Genomic DNA, 17,121 nt, shown 5'->3' with positions numbered 1-17,121 from the left:
ATTATATATAATTATATATTGTATTATTATATAAGATATATTATTATACCGATAATTAGATAATATATACTGTGATTTTATTTCGCGGAAATATGATACTAATTTCATTCTCGCATAATAATGACAAAACTAAAGATACAGAACCAAATATCTCATTTTATAGTAAATTTAAAAATAAAGCTTGATTGCCTAGATCGAAATATTAAAGTAAGCATCACATATATAATTTCTGATCTAAAATAATCAGAAATTGAATCACATAATTTCAACGAGTGGAATTGCGAGTCGCACTAATTATACCGATTTTCATCTTTAAGGATATTACTCGTTTTTTTTAATAACAAAAAAAATAATGATTTTTCTACATTATATTTGAAGGTAATACAAAAGACAATTTAGAACCTGGATAAAAAATAAGATTTCAATAAGTACATGATATTTAAAAAAAAATAATTAAAATAAAATGAGAAATTTTTCATTTGAATTATAAAATTGTATTGTTAAATATAAATATTGGCCTTTTTTTTTATTAAACCGTTTCCATATGTATATATAATACATTAATTTTTCAGAAAGTAAATTTCCAATCATTTTTTTTTGTAGAATGATGATGACTATACACCCGATACATCTTTAAGCGTGAGACTGGACATTTCGTATCACCTGCATTACTCGACCAACGATCCAAGATTCAGAACACCAAAGGCTTATATTATAATTTATAAAGATGCGCAGTTTTTACGGGACTAGTGGTTGCAGTGGTGTTCTTCGTTCTGCCAGCTAACTTTGTAGCGTCAGATATCGAGCAATGTAAACGAATTAGCGAGTTATTTAATACCGTGCCTCTAATCTGTACAACTCGGCGATTTCAGGATAAAATAATTAGTCTCTTTAAAAATACGATTTATATACAAATTTTTTGTTCCTTTATATTTATTTATATTTATTATATATTAAAGCTAAATTTTACTTATATACGTTCGGAAGTTATGTTCGATATTTGAATATTTATTGATTATTGAATTTCTAGGACTTTTAGAGTGAAACTCTTAAAGATCTCTTTAAAGAACTCTTTAAAGATCTCGAGCTCGAAGGAAGTTCGCAGCACACGATTCAGAACAAAATTATTGTCCGAGACGATTAACAATCATTCAAGCAAACAGTGACAACTTTCGGCTATTGTCTACCCTTTTCGTTCGCATTGCTCAATAACAAATATTCGATAATTCATTTAATACGATATATAGAGGGCTCATAATTGCTCGCAACGCGCTGTCTGCTTCGATTTTCCATCTTGCTCCGATGCATCGCTACAAACACCTTTTACATAGACTATTATTATCGATATTTAATGTTGCCGATGCTGTACATGTATGTATGGGCAATAACGCGTGCTTAAGACCGCAAAATTAATAAATTCAATAATCATGTACGACACACGTTATCAGGTTGATAATTATACTCAAAATTTACTCATTCGACATTCATAAATATATGTCATATATTTCGTACACAATATATATTTATTTTTATACATATATATATACATATATATATATTATATATGTATATGTATATATATATATCTTACACTTAATATTAATCCATTTTGATGAGGCATGATGAATAGTCCAACAGATATAATTTAAGTTTATACTTTCAGGGCGCGGTCAGTTGGGAAAACTTTCAGTATTTCGACGACTTTCGGTGTTTCATAGCATTCCCTCGCTCCTTAACAAGTATCTATCCATCTAGACTTACGAGTCTAGATTTTAATTAATTAATTATTATCGACAGTGCTTCTCGATACTTAGCTATAATCACTTACTTCTCTTCGTGCTCTCTTTCTATCTTTCTCTTTCGCTCTCTCGCTCGCTCTCGCTCTAATTCTCTCTTTTAGAATTTCGAAAGTCATACTTGTGTTCAACATTATTATTTGCAGACGTCAAATACGCGCGGACGAAGCGCCAGGCACTTGTATGTAGATACAGAAAGTCTAAGTATATGTATAATGAGTTTCTTCTTATAACGGTGGGATATTGTGATTTCTAGTGCATTGATATTGCATATTCTCTGAATTAACAAATCGTAGCTATAAACATTAGCGAAATTCAACTGGAGATAATATTCAGTTTTCGAAGGACTCGAGAGCTGCGAGTAGAAATTAATCTAAATGGAATTCTCTTTAAAAGATTATCTTAATATAGAAGATCTTCGCGTTAAAAGAATCGTGTGGATACAATTTTTCCAGAATTCTAATTTATAAAGATAAGTTATATTAGATATTATTTTTTAGTCTTATAATTATACGTACAAATTTGATTTTTTAAATTCTTAAAAGAGAATGCATCTAGGTCTAATTTTCTGTCTCTTTCGCCTTATGAAACTTCAGTTATTTCTCGCTAAGTTTATAGAAACGATTTCATGACTTCTTCGCTCTTGTCGCAAGTAAATATATTGAGGTGAAATTTTTTACTCTTTCTCACTCTCTCGCTTGCTTTCGATTCGAAGAAAAATAACAAGATATCAATCATCCAACTTGGATGTCAAATGTTGGAATACAATGTTAATCCACGATATTATATATTGCATCTCGCAGAAGAGAAATGTTTATTCCTGATGTTTATTTTACACTATCAGAAGATACTTTTATTCAAGAAACTGAACTTTCACAGAAACAACTTAAATGTGATAAGCTATCTTCCGTTTTCACATTTAAAAAATATGAATATTTTATCTTGATACTGACAATATCTGTGAAATAGACATCTTAAAAAATAAGTAGAAATATTAACAATAAAACACGTGACAAAATTCCACTGCATGTCAACGTGAAAAAAAAGAGCCAAGTCTCTTTTTTTTTAATACAGAATGATAATACTCGACAGTTTCATCATAATTCTCTTACACATATGCGACAATAAAAATAAATCACATTTCTCAATAAAGATTCAACTTTCTCTGCTATTATTTAAATTGAAATTACAAGTTGTATATCAAACGTAATCGTGGATTAACAGTTGATATAATCGCAATGGAAATTCAAACATTCGAATTAGATTTACGAAAAGAAATCCCATTAAGATGCCCTCAATTACATTTTCGACAGAGCGACAAGAGCTATCGTGTTAATCCCCATTTTGTTCGTTTAAAAAAAAAGATGCTACCTATTTGCGGAAAATCTCTTTTTTTCGATCTACGGAATTAAATATAAACATGAAATACAAATCGTCCCTCTTTTATTTTCCTAATTAAACGTCAATTAAACGTTAAACAGAAGTAAAGCGCGCAGCCCCCGGATTGAGAGTATTAAGACGCTCGAAATTCGACCAAAATCGTTTCTCATAGTCGACTGTGGTCTATAAAGCGTTATTTTTATAACGTTAAACTATTTATTAAGTCGTGTTCTGATTCGGTTTTGCTGTGCATTCTCGCGAAGTCTTTCTCCTCAGAGTGACATTCGTCGTACAGTGTGCAGTATACATACTTAATTAGGGCAATATTCACACTTACAAATTAGAAGACAAATCTAGAGCTCCTAAGGACTTATATATCTAAAAGATTTTATCTAGTATCGCTCCCTGTCGTCTAGTTCGCTAGAACCGTGAAACGCCACTATTGATCCTCTTAAAGCACTCTTAAAGCTGACACTTTGAAATCTGCACTTTCGCACATGCCTTAAGTAGTAACGATCTTAAAATATAACGATGCATATCCTTAAGAAGCTAAGAATTTCTTATACGCTTTAATGAGCTAAAATTTAGCTGGAAAGTTTGAAAAGTTTTGGTATCTTCCACTCTCAATGCACACATCTCCCAAACTAAATGAAAATTTTAAAAAGAGGACACTTTCGGTATTCAGTCTATCCATCTCAATACATCGTATCAATTTCTTACAAATAAACAAAATTTGTCATACATGAGATAAGATTAAAATAACTTTGCAGATTTATATTCTTCAATTATATTTTGAAAGGTTTTATGCATTAATACAATCGTAATTCGTTAACTGTTGCTCTATGCGCGTATCTTCTTGCATTTTATGTCCGCGAGTTTGGGAGACTGAGATCTCGAAAGTAGACGTACTCAACTTTTCAAGACAAAGTGGCTTACTATTTTAATGTAATGTAGTGAGACATATAGATTTTTACAAGGTACTATAATTATATTATAATTTGTGTGTGTGTGTGTGATTGATGTATAAATATAAATTATCGCAAGACACGATCATGTTTCGATAAGGTGGAACTAGATCCTCCAACAGCAAGGCGGACCATGTATCTACAGGAGGCCCATTCAATATCGTCATCGAGTATCTCATTTATCTTACATTAAACTTTGCATCTTGTAATTTGGCGCTACGATTCTTTTCTAGACGTTAACTTCTTTCTCTCACTTCGGCCCCAATGTTGCCTCCAAGTTTTTTATATACTTCAGTTTGGCATACACAAAGAATGCAAATATAATAACCGTTACAAATAGCGAATTCTCTAGCAAATCTGAAGTTGGCTTTTCCTTGACCAAAGGCTTTCGCTAAGGCTTACAGAGTTTTATGAACTTTGAAAACTAAAAACTTACAACAAATCAAACTACAAAAGCATAAATGAATAATAAAAAATCTTTCTTATGTTTGGCAGAGCAATTGAAAACATCGAGTTATAAAATATTGGCCTCCTAATACAATATCCGTTAAAAAAATGAACCTTATATTCGTCGATCTGTTTTTAAGAAAAAAAAATTATGACACACCTTGCACAATAATATGTTCTTATTTCATTAATCTCGCATTTTACTATAAAATGTATCATTTATATTGCCGAGAAAAGGAGATCATCTACAGAATAAATTACCGTAATATATTTACAAATGAAAGGGACTAGTCTTCTAGTCCTGTGTCTATATTCTGTACACATCTACCGACAGTTGTCGGTAGACGTGTACAAAATATGGGCTCTGTTTTTGTTCAGATGCAAGAAAATATCGAGCGGGTGTTCTCGCTCACGCAAAAACGCGAAGAGACAAAAACACAGAAATACATACATACATGAAGAATGTTATAGAAAAAGAGTGCGTTAATAATGTCTAGTATACCTGCGCTTGTGTTGCAATACGTTCCTTTTCGTTCTCTATAGACGAAACAATATATCAATTAATTAAACGGATATAAATACGTGTCAAAAGTTAAATGAAACGCCGATATAAAGTGATGGACGTATTACTTCGAACGCTGTAATGCAGGTTTGTCCATTGGTTATTAACGCATTCGACTAAAACTTCGAGACAATTAATTCTTGCGACAGACTCAGTCTCGTTTTGGTATTCATTGGAATATTATCGATAATATTACCGCGATTAACTTATTCTTTCATGATTTGTCTTAAAATCTAATTCCCCCGTAAATGGCCTTATAATCTGTCTATTCCGTCATATCACTTAATTACAGTTACGTAAGATGACAAACCATAAATATATTACGTTGGCATTTCATTCGCGTATAAGATACATTTTCAACAATGCGAATAATAAGCTTTTCTTTTTTTTTTTTAGGTTTTACTTTTCTCCTTATTTCTATATGAAACATATGTTGCTTTACCCGGCTAATCAGTTCTCCTGACTACGCTCTCCCAACTATGCCTACGACCTCCAAACAGATTTTTTAGACAATAAAAGCCCATTATTATAGATTTCTTATACGGCGCTGATGCTCGCATTTGAGTGCGCCGGAAAGAAAATCTTTAATTTTCCGTCCTTTACTTTAACAACTAGAATAAATATTACTAATTTAGATCAAAGGGATCCTCTCTTTCCATACTTTCCGATATAATGCTAACATTCCTTGTAAACCTAACATTAGAATCATTAATAGTCAAAAATAGCACTTCCGCTTTTTTGTCCAATCGACGGTTTGGAAAAAATTTTCCAAGCATATTCTCTCTTCAAGTATTGTTGTATTGTTAATACTGATTTACAAATGTGGATCATGACTGACTGATTGTAGGAATTCGATTCTTACGCGAGCGCTCACATAATTATAGTAAAGAGATCTTGATATATTAATGATTCTAATAATACACAATACTTTAACGCGACAATTGATACATAATTATATGTCTATATTAATATATACGATTTCTATTCATATATTAATAGAATAAGAATTCTATTAATATACGATCCTAACCACATACAGGTTGGATTATAGATTAAAAGTTGCTTTTTCAAGGCTATTATTGATTATATTGTGTATCCAAAGGCTGCAGAATGAGATTATGTTGCTTTCACCATAAGGCTTGGAGTAGGGAGTTATGTTGCTTTCAAGGCTTATTTAATATTACTAGAATTATTGTGCCAACAAACGACATAGATTTGCACAAGAGTCGCGATTATTACAGTAAAAATACAAAACTTCTAAAGTTTGGCATTATCAAGCAAAAACAATTACTTTTTTTAAAACTAATAAAAAAATCTTACTCTTATAATACTCCTAAAACTAATTTTACACGTTACTTCACTGCTGAAGCATAATTAATGCTATAATTGAATAAGCTTTGAGGTTTGTATAATTTCGTATTATATCGACGTTCGAATAATTTCGTATTATATAGACATGTTCGATTTATTTTTATCTCGTATCTTCACATGCTCTAATGAGACATTGTCCTGTATCTAACGCCACATGAATTCGACTTGCTCATAGCCTTTTATTTAATTGTAAGTAGATAACATCCCGGCTTATTTCGGACACCAGACACGGGCATCCATTTACTTTCATCCCCGGCATTTTCGTGTGACGTATTTAACACAGATCTTTTTTTTCTTAATAGACTTTCAACTATTATGATCATCACGGTTTTTTAAAGGGAGAGCATTTAACACAGATAAAGTTGCTTTATGGGATAAAGTTGTATCCTAGTTTATCGATTCATTAATTAGTAGTAAGCATAAATTATGAGCTGTGCAACGTGCAGACAATAACGGTCTAATGAGAAATTAAAATGAAACGAATCAAATGTACATCCTAAAGATTAGCAACAGTAAAATAACGATTATTAATTTAATTACTTACACTAAATTTGGATCCTAAAGCTTAGTGTCTATCTGAGAGTCATTCTCAGAATTGAAGAATAATATAAGAATAAGTAAATTCTTCAGTATTTTTCTATGATACGTCATATTGCTTAGTCAAAGCATGCGATTCTTAACAGTATTTCTCTCAAATGGACACTAGCCATTATTAAACCACGTATAGAAGTCATATAAATAACGCATGTGTTCTACATAACACTCCTCGACTACCTCTACTACATATAGCTGTCTTTATGTACTGAAAGTTAATTTATGTACTGAAGTTCTTATCTTCTACTATGCTGCTCAGCCGAAGTGTACACATGAGTTATTCCATCGGTTTTCAAGAATAATTTAAAATGATTTCATGAAATTTTCAGAATAGTTAAAAATATGTTATATAAAAGATAGTATTATTTAATGTGGACATTATCTTTTGGTGTTGTAATTTAATAGATATGAGACACGACATGATTCGCAATTGATTCTTAAAGATATTACAATTTGCAATATTAATCGATTCACTTTTTGTGCCAATGACTTCAGCACGATTATTCAGCACAATTAGATGTCTAAAATTTACAGAATATACAGAATGGAGTTTCACTCCTTGCAAAATGAAAGCTATACATACATGCAACAAGATAACAGTCTCGTAAATAGCGATTTATATAATTAATGTTTTTCCAGGCATTTTGTTTCTTTATCCTATCTTTTTTTTCACACAAATGCTAAGGAAAATTTATTTCCTAAAAAAATAAGCGTAATATGCCACACAAATTTCATTGAATCAAAAAGTGCTATTGTATCCCAGTAATATAACAAAAACTCGTGTTTAGTTTGTTAGTTAATTTGAGAATGCAAAATTCTTTACATTAATCTAAGCATAATTTTTACAAAGTAAGAATTCGGTTAGCTTACTTTTCATCTAGGGATGCATCGTATATCCGAAAAATATCCGGTATCTGACATATCTGATACTTTATCATCTAGTCAAATGGTCAGATCAGTATCCAATAATATACCAGCTGAAATTTTATATTGAAAGTTTATGTCATTAATGCAGAATTTTATTCTTTTCAGTTAAACTTCTTTCACGGTTCATCTTTTCCTTTTCACGTTAAGAAAATAAAAAAAATTATTTTTTAACACTATTTTTTCCCTTACTTTAAAAGCCCTGTTCGAAAGGTATCCGACCGGATAAACGGGGAAATATCCGGCATCCGATCGAATAATTGTCCTACCGGATATATGACTAAATATCAAATATCCGAAAAGAACATGACATCCGAGATCCGGTTATTTTACGATCCAGTGCATTCCTATTTTCAATTATTCCTGCAGATGATTTTCCATCCAAACGTGCAAAATATTCTTAATCTGACTTACAAACTGCATTAAAAGCACCTCTCATAAAAACTTATTCTATAAGTTTATAAAATCAATCGAAATTCGTTTTTCCGTAAATAAAACATACAGTGCCACGCATACAAAAAAGCTATCGTATAGACTTACGATAAAGAAAAAAGCAAAGAAGATGAAGTACAGGAAAGAAAAAATGAAGAAAAGATACGTAAGAAAATTTATCAGTTAAATTGTCCTAATTGTTAAAGAATTTGTGACGCAACGTGCTGCGATCCCGGCTGCCTGATGAAACTCCTTACACTTGTGTCACGAAGTCGCAATTATGTACAGTTTCTTCATAGAGATAACAACACTGATCTGGGTGATAGTTCAACTCGACATAAGAATTATGCAAAGTACATAACTCGTTTCGTGTCGGCATGAACTGTGATTGCTCGCGCCATTGCACCCGGTGTCCTATCCTCACTACAACCCGACTGATGAGATCCTTCTCCGCTATAAAGTTAAAACACAATAAGATTCCTGCATATATATCATACTTGGGTATCTCACAACAATACGACAAAGAAAGAGATAACTTGACGCACCTATCGTGCTCTTTCTCGACCAGATGATATCTAGCCCGAAATGCTACGAGATGAGCATAATACGCAGGCGCTGGTATACTAACGGATCTCGTACATCTGACATAAGTGTGACATAATTGATACGTGAGACACTGTAATTCATCGCTTTCAAAGTGATTATCATCCCATAAAACGTGATAATGTGACGGTCTCGATGTACCCTAAAATAATACACTTATTATTAGAACACATGTGCAATGGAAGCTCTCATTAGAGAATTATTATTAAAGAACTCACTCTCACTCGCTCTCTCTCTCTTGCGCGCGCGCGCGCGCACACACACACACACACACACACATAAAATCATATGGGAAAAGTGGCTTGGATTGGCTGACATACCTGAATACCCTGATGACTGCAGAGGTAAAAGTCGAATTCCGTCGGATGAGTTATACATACGTCGACAGTCGTACCCGCTGGAATATTTCCACTTTTACCACTTTGCTCTTTTTTATCCGCACAGAACAGACGCGTATGATGTCTCTTCTGCACTACGATAAACGTTATGCCGGGTCTATAATCGATCTCGAGTTTGAGACATGCTTCACGAATAGCAGTCAATTCGTGTTGCAGAACGGTGAGAAATTGGCCTTCGGAGACGCCGTCGCGATATAGAATTATTCTATGCGGCTTGTACCCGCCTGTGCTCTTATAAAACATTATAAGCAATTCCCTTAAAGAAAAAAGATAATATTTAGAACAAGATAAAAGAAGTAATCAGGACAAATTATAAAAAATTAAAAGAATTGTGACAATTTTGTACAACACAATAATTTCCTTAATATATAGTTTAATAATATTTATTAAGAAGTCACTTCATTCTTTAACAGAGTTTGAGAATCTAAAAAATCCAAGATTTCTTTTTAAGTTAATAATTACCTAGAATTAATATTTATTTTAGAGATATATTATATGACATTTATATATGTATATAAAATATACAAATTTGCCAAAAAATATTGAAGATTTTAAATAAAATATAAGCTGTAGAACATATTTCCCCCCCCCTATCGCAGACGGGTAATAAATTTTCAAAGATAAGGATTTGAAATTATCAAATCAAAAATTTTAAATATTTTCTTTTGTGTGTGTGTGTGTGTGTAAATAAAAATGTAGAGATTAATATATTAATTTATTAAAATAAACTTCGTTATTTACAAAATTTTTGTTTCGAATTAGTATACCTTTTCCCAAAATTTTCAACGAAAAAAATCTTGCGTTACATTTTAGATATTTTTATCTATTTCCAAGAAAATATTTTTTACTTTTTGATTTCAGACCATCTTTACTTCTGAAAACTTGTCACTTATTCACCATATCGCGGCAGAAGGATTGTTCTACAACATACATTTTTTTTATATATATTAAAAACCTTTAATAAATTTATAAATTTATAATATATATATATATATATATATATATATATATTATGATATATATATACATATATTACAATCTGCTATATACTACAGATTTAAAACATAATCTGAAATTTCTTTAACGTTTGTTGTGAAATTTCATACCATAAATTAATTTAGGTATCTCACCTAACCATGGAACTCAATTCCTGGATAATTTCTTGCCTGTGCTGCTGAACTCTAACAGTTGCTGCATATCGAGATGGATGGGCATCCATGCTGCCTACTACAGCAGCTATACTGGGTTTTTTGTTATCTCCCGCCGGCGGGTGAGTTACATCAGCTCCAAGAAATATAACCGGCTCGTTAAACACTTTTGGTCTTATGCTAGGTACTAAAATGCTATTGATGCCTCCTAATTTGACATTTATTTTAAGACAGAGATTAGATAATGTCTGCGGTGATGTTTTATTTACGTTTTTTGCTTGTACACACTGAGTTGCCATGCCTAATAATGTATCTCCTACTCTTTTCACTTCAGCTAAATAAGAAAAAAAAGAACAAATTATTTATCTCAATTTATAAAAATTATACAATATTTCAGAATAATCCATAGATTAAAGATAATTGATGTCTACCAATGTAAATTAACTCTTTAAAATTTTTATTTTAATTCAATTAACTCTTTATCTTTTTCTAATGATAAAATCTAAAAAAAAAAAAGTTAAACCAAGATAAAAATTATACATTGATAGACATAAACATTAATCTATATTCACACACATACGTACGCATGAATACGCACATGTGTGATACATATATACATATATATGTATATAGCATATTTATATAGCATATACAATTACCATATACAGGAGTTTTGCCTGGTAATACAACACAAACTAGCTGCAGTTGCGAAAAAGTCGATTTCAAGTATCGAAACATTGGTTCGACTTGATCTGGTCCAGTAGCATATTTACAAAAACATGGTTGTCCAATGATGGGCATACCAGCATCATTGCTAATTTTCTGTAGTTGTGTTGTGAATGAACGTAACGCATCTTCACGTACTGTTCTTTGAGGCGCAAAACAAGCAATTGCCCACACTCTTATCTCCACTCCAGTGAAGAACTGTTTGCCACGCATATCCCATACACCTTGATTGGGCATCGCCTGCTGCTTTGTCTTTAGGAAGAAATATAACATTATTGAATATTTCAACAGTATGTTTAAATAATATAAAATTATATCACAGTAGATGTATCAGTGTTTCCTTACGTAAACGTATCTTGTTTATTTCATTTTATCTAATACAATTTGATTATATTATATAGTAAAAATAAACAAATAGAATTGTTTCTAAAGAGCAAAGAATTGTTTTGTCAGCATGGAACAAATAGTGATAGCATCAAACTTTTGCACGTGATATCGAACTGCAAATGTAACATTAGTTACATTTGTAAACCGTAAATTACGTCTACAATATAATAAAAATGATACTTATTACATTTATCATTTACAATTTATTATAACAATTTGAATATTCGTTACACTAACAGCCCAGATATCAAATCAACCAGGTCTAGAACCTATGCATTCATTTGACAACTTTTGGCCACATGTGTAGAGATATATCAAATATGATCTTATAATCACTAAATATATACATACGTTAACAATATTAACATCTTGCAATATAAATTAATTTACAAAATATGTTATAAGTATCATGAACACTATTATATGCAAAACAAAATAAAGATTAAGTAAATAAAAAATAAGAATAAAAAAACTAGCACAAACGTATTTTATATTCTTTTCAGCTAAAAGCTTTAACAGATTACATATAAGAACTATGATATTTAATAATCATGATGACAATTTGAATATTCGCGCTACAAAAATTTATATCTGTTAAAAATAATTAAAATTATTAGCTTCTGCAAATGTGATTTGGCTATACCTGACTGATTTAGTTGAAAGTTTCTCACCTGTCCACTGAGGGAACTTACGCGCCCTCCATACTGCAGTTTGGGCGGAGGTAGTACACGACCCCTGACTTCCATCATACTGTTTGATATAGTCAATCCGAATTCTTGTACATAAGAATCATTGTTAAAGTCAGCCCTTCTAACTAAATTGTTAATTTCTCGTTCACGATCTGGTGCAGAACGCGCTGTCGCTTTGATCATAGTCGAGGTCTGCATATCAGTTAACTTTTTAATGCAGCGTTGTCCAGCAACAATATTGCAAACCTAATATCAAATAAAATTAAATTACACTTTATTCGTTAATAAAATGCAATACACTGTAAGTTAAATCCAAAATTTTTGCATACCTCAAGCGGTAAATATGTGTGTTTATGTTCTTGACCGACTTGCAAGCAAGGAAGGTGTGGGTGACGCAATTTCATTTTGTATTTATCTAAGAAGTATTTGGCAACTGTACACTCAACTGTTTGTCCATTTTCCAGTTGCAATGGAAATCTATAATTAAATTAAATTATATTATAATTACATTAGCTGTAGTGCATAATTGATGACATTTCTCTGTTTCATATTCAATAATATTATAATTTCATTGTACACTTACGATTGCATTTGAGCTGGTTTACGTGTAACATTACACACTCGATATTTTCGCTTCATAGCTCCGCAGTGAGTTATTTCAATCTTGAGACCCTTGATTTCTTTGGTAAATTTCACTCTTTGAGAATCCGTGAGCGGCTTTCTTTGTTCATTGATATCTCGAATATCCAACACTTCACACATAAATTCTATAACTGGTTGCGCTTTGTAGAAAGCAGTGGCGGAGACTAGAATACAAATAAAAGTAGATGAATAGGTCATAATAAAGCATGATGTAAATCGGTAATCTTTCTTTCGCTCACCATCGATATTTAACATCATTTTCCATTGCGACGGTCTCACCGACTGATGGAATCCAAACCATACTTCCCTACCTCCACCTAATGGATGATAATATCCTTCTGGCGTACTAAAGAACGATCTACCTACTGGAGTGTATGTCATAGATGGTAAATGCCTCATTACGACATCTAAAGCAAGAACAGCGTCATATGGAATTTGTCTAGTTCGCCCTTCTAAAGCCTCTTCTAAAGCAAATAGCGAAACCTGTGCCAACCATTTTATGACCACTCGAAAAACTCTGTCTTTTCCCTCACCAGGCAGTGTGACCTATAAAGACAATTATAAATGCAATTATAAATCATTGTTTTAAGTTACGTTTTAAACCTTTAAAAGATAGTAACTTACCTCTAATTCTACTTTATCATGCCCAATAGGCAAGGGGTCCCTTGTGTACAAGTTATTTCTGCCATCAAACACAGGCTTACGAGATTGAAATATTTTAGTATATGCATGAACCATTGTTTCTACAATTTCTCTATTAACTTTCCGAGGGCATTTATCAGGTTGTATGCTAATGTCATAGTGATGTACATAGCCACGTGGCATACTAATTTGAAAATGATTAGCTCTCAAACCGATCGGTCTACCTTCTCGTCCTATGTTTGGTCTTCGAGGGCACGTAAACACTATAACAAAATATTAATTAATTGTAGAAAACAAACTTTTCATCAATTTGTTATTTATATATTGGAGTTAGAATTAAATATACTTACTTGGCAGTTCTGTAGGTTGAGGAGGAGTGTGTGCTTGTTGTGCAGGAACAAGCCCCATATTGCTAGGAGCCGCGACACTACTCGCCGCTACTCCTGCTGTCCCAACAGAACCGCCACTAGTTGAAGGTCCAGGTGGGGGGGCTAAGGAAATAATATATAGTATTTCTCAAAAAATCAATATCACTTTTATATATCTTATTTATATAAAATTGGAAAAAAATATTGCATATTGCACTTTTTATTTTATTTCCATTTATGTTCCTACATTTATATTTTTATCCTTAATTATTACTAGAATATATGGCAAAAATTTTGATATGCAATTTTGTTTATTGTTTGTAAAGTATTGTATTAAACAATTATTCAAAGGAGTTATAAGTATTAATACTTAAGAAGAAACTTCAAAGTTAACAGATTACAGTATCTTCCATTTCTTTTTTTATGTCAGTGATTGTAACAAAATGCAGAAAAACATCTTTGATATATTTAACAAGATAATTAACAAACGATATACTTCCAACAATATTACATTATTGAACAAATAATATACTGAAGTAATCATAAAGATGTTATATATATATATATATGTAAAATTTGCTTCTATATATTTACATATCACAATAGAATATAACATAATTAAATGATAGAATTTAAATTAATGTTAAATTGTTTCTCCATATTAGACTCACATATATAGGGTAACCCTGACGATATATAGTTTTCAATATCTGTTTTTGATAACATATTTATCGATTTGTTTATAAACTTATAAAAAAAAATTTCTTGCAATTATAAATTTTCCAAAAATTGCGATATTTACAGCTTTTACAAGCATTTCATTAAAAAAAAAATATATATTATATATTATATCATATGTTCCATTATTATTCTTGCTTTGAGTATTTTAACAATTATTTTTAAAAAAACGTTCTTTTTTTCTAACTCATTATTAACAAAATTAATTCTTTCATAATAATTCCTACATCTTATGTTGGTAATTATAAATTTTACATATAATAACTTTTACACATTTTAAATTAGTAAGGTGCTGATAACTGTATTGTTTTAAAACAGGATTTTAACATTTATTATCAGTACTAAAACTCTACAGTATATGTTGCTGCGTGTTATAGATTTTCAGCACTGACAATGAATCAGAACGTAAACTAATAGTAAGATTGAAGGATTAATGTTCCTGTGATTAAGCCAAAGTTAAGCCAAACTGCCACCATATATGGCCAAATTAACATTGGTGACATTCACTTTATCTTATTTAGGTTGAATATTACTACTAAATGCCTAGTATCATATTTGACGTCAAAGATATACGAAATACAAGACTAAATACTGATTCAATATGTCAATCATAATGAAGGATAATGAGTCTCCAGAAATTCTCTATCCTATGGCCTTTTAATTCAGTATTCGAATTGCCATTCACAGAAAAGATACACACTTCAATATATTGTAGAGTTCAATGAATGAAATAGTATTCTTTAGTTAATATTGCATCTCTCGCACGATAATTTTTCAGACGTACTGGTTAGTTATCGAAGAAAATGGTCAAGTCTAGAAATTTTCTATTCTATAGATATTTAACAGGAAAATTCTATTTCCTTCGTCAACTAATGATTGTGATGATTTATATTAGTTTTGTATTTTATTTATATTGTATGGCAAATAAAATAATATTCTAATAATTATAAAGACAGCTCATATTAAAAAAAAAAAACCATCATTTTTAATGCTTGTTTCTACCAATGTAGTTTAAAATTTCTATCTTAATTCCATTTTTCATCTTTTTCTAGTTTTAAAGCTGATATTTATAATCAATTTTTATATTTAAATAATGTTTTACAAGATGCTAATATGGCCCTATGATTAGTTCGTAACTTCAGACTTGAAATAAGAACGGTCTAAGAATATCGGTTTAAGATGATAAAAAGATGAAGAATAAGTTGAATCAAGATTAAAATCAATCTATGTTAATAAAAACAAGTATAAATGTTTATTTCTGATTGAAATAAATCAATGTAGATCATCAAAGAATTATAATAATTGTATACATTGTTACCAAAGCATAACAAGCTATATCCGCCTTGATCATAACTTTCATAATTTTTGAAGTTTATACATTATATATTCTTTTTAATGTTCTGATGCTTAATAAACTTTCCAATAATGCTCCTAGCTTGAAACAGTCTTCTAGTAATGTGATTCATGTCGGAAACATGTGACACAGCTGGTTTGTAAAACTCGGGACAAATTTTCCACATGGATTTCGGATGCAGATACAAGCAGAGGAACAGTGACAACGAATTGTCAATTTTCTAACAGAGTATAAAAGGTCAGTAGGCCTTTCCCATCACCATTTGCTCCAACACCTAAACGTTGCATTCTTTCACGGTAGATAAGACCATAATCTAGAAAGAGACGCTAGATACCAGAATTAGCTAACGCGTGGAGGCCGTCGTGTCGCGGGTGAGTGACGACACGCGTGCCTGTTGAACGAGGTTCATCCGAGGTCATTCGGCGTGTCTTCACGCACAGGCGTCGCAACGTTTCTTCACGGAGTTTTCCGGGTCGGAGGAACAATCAAGGAGAAGGAAGGCGGACGTTCTGAAAGCCGTAAGCAAGCATGCAAGCATGCGTGCGTGCACCGTGAGCGGGACGAACGAGCCCGCGAGCTCGCTTGCAAGGAACATCCGTAGGGATGGCTCGAACGTGTTTACGAGGATTTCCGTAGACTCTAGCGGGGATACGACGGCGTAATGGCACTCACGTTGTCCTGCGGGGTACATTCTCGCTGCTGTCGAGTGTAAAAGACCAGATAACCACTAATAAATAAGTAAAAAAATTCAACACAAGACCCCACTGGCCACACCACACACTTCCCCACAACACACACTGCGAACGACACCACCAAACGAGACTGTCCCTCCGCAATGGCGTCCGCTAACGCGGCGCCTATTGGCCATAGCGCGGCCAATTGGCGCACAGCGAACGACACTCGCGGTCGACAATCCGCGGCGCTTCGCTCGTTCGCACGTTGTTGCGCGCGGTAT

The 17,121-nt window shown here is 32.0% G+C and overlaps 1 protein-coding gene across 1 annotated transcript; it reads right to left on the bottom strand.

Annotated features, from left to right (window-relative positions):
- Window positions 1-8,552: 8,552 nt before the first annotated feature.
- On the bottom strand, window positions 8,553-14,127 carry AGO1 (protein argonaute-1). Its single transcript, XM_018538538.1, has 11 exons — window positions 14,057-14,127; window positions 13,689-13,969; window positions 13,304-13,610; window positions 13,006-13,228; window positions 12,752-12,899; window positions 12,372-12,668; window positions 11,280-11,586; window positions 10,603-10,954; window positions 9,395-9,728; window positions 9,017-9,216; window positions 8,553-8,924 (listed from the first exon to the last, which is right to left on the bottom strand). Exons 1-11 carry the CDS (start codon window positions 14,112-14,114, stop codon window positions 8,816-8,818), a joined length of 2,616 nt encoding a protein of 871 aa, XP_018394040.1. The 5' UTR covers window positions 14,115-14,127; the 3' UTR covers window positions 8,553-8,815.
- Between the last annotated feature and the right edge of the window lie 2,994 nt (window positions 14,128-17,121).

This window comes from Cyphomyrmex costatus, unplaced genomic scaffold, assembly GCF_001594065.2.
Source record: "Cyphomyrmex costatus isolate MS0001 unplaced genomic scaffold, Ccosl1.0 scaffold193, whole genome shotgun sequence".
In the NCBI taxonomy this organism is placed as follows: domain Eukaryota; kingdom Metazoa; phylum Arthropoda; class Insecta; order Hymenoptera; family Formicidae; genus Cyphomyrmex; species Cyphomyrmex costatus.
The sequence above is the reverse complement of the archived record's forward strand: the minus strand, read 5'-3'. Positions and strand labels throughout refer to the sequence as shown.

Excerpts from the sequence above, each read along its gene's own strand:
- AGO1 (XM_018538538.1), bottom strand. The coding sequence starts at position 14,114 with ATGGGGCTTGTTCCTGCACAACAAGCACACACTCCTCCTCAACCTACA. Across the intron at positions 13,229-13,303 it reads AATGATGTTAAATATCGATG|TCTCCGCCACTGCTTTCTAC; the intron begins GTGAGCGAAAGA and ends TTTGTATTCTAG. Across the intron at positions 9,729-10,602 it reads GAATTGAGTTCCATGGTTAG|GGAATTGCTTATAATGTTTT; the intron begins GTGAGATACCTA and ends TTTTTCTTTAAG.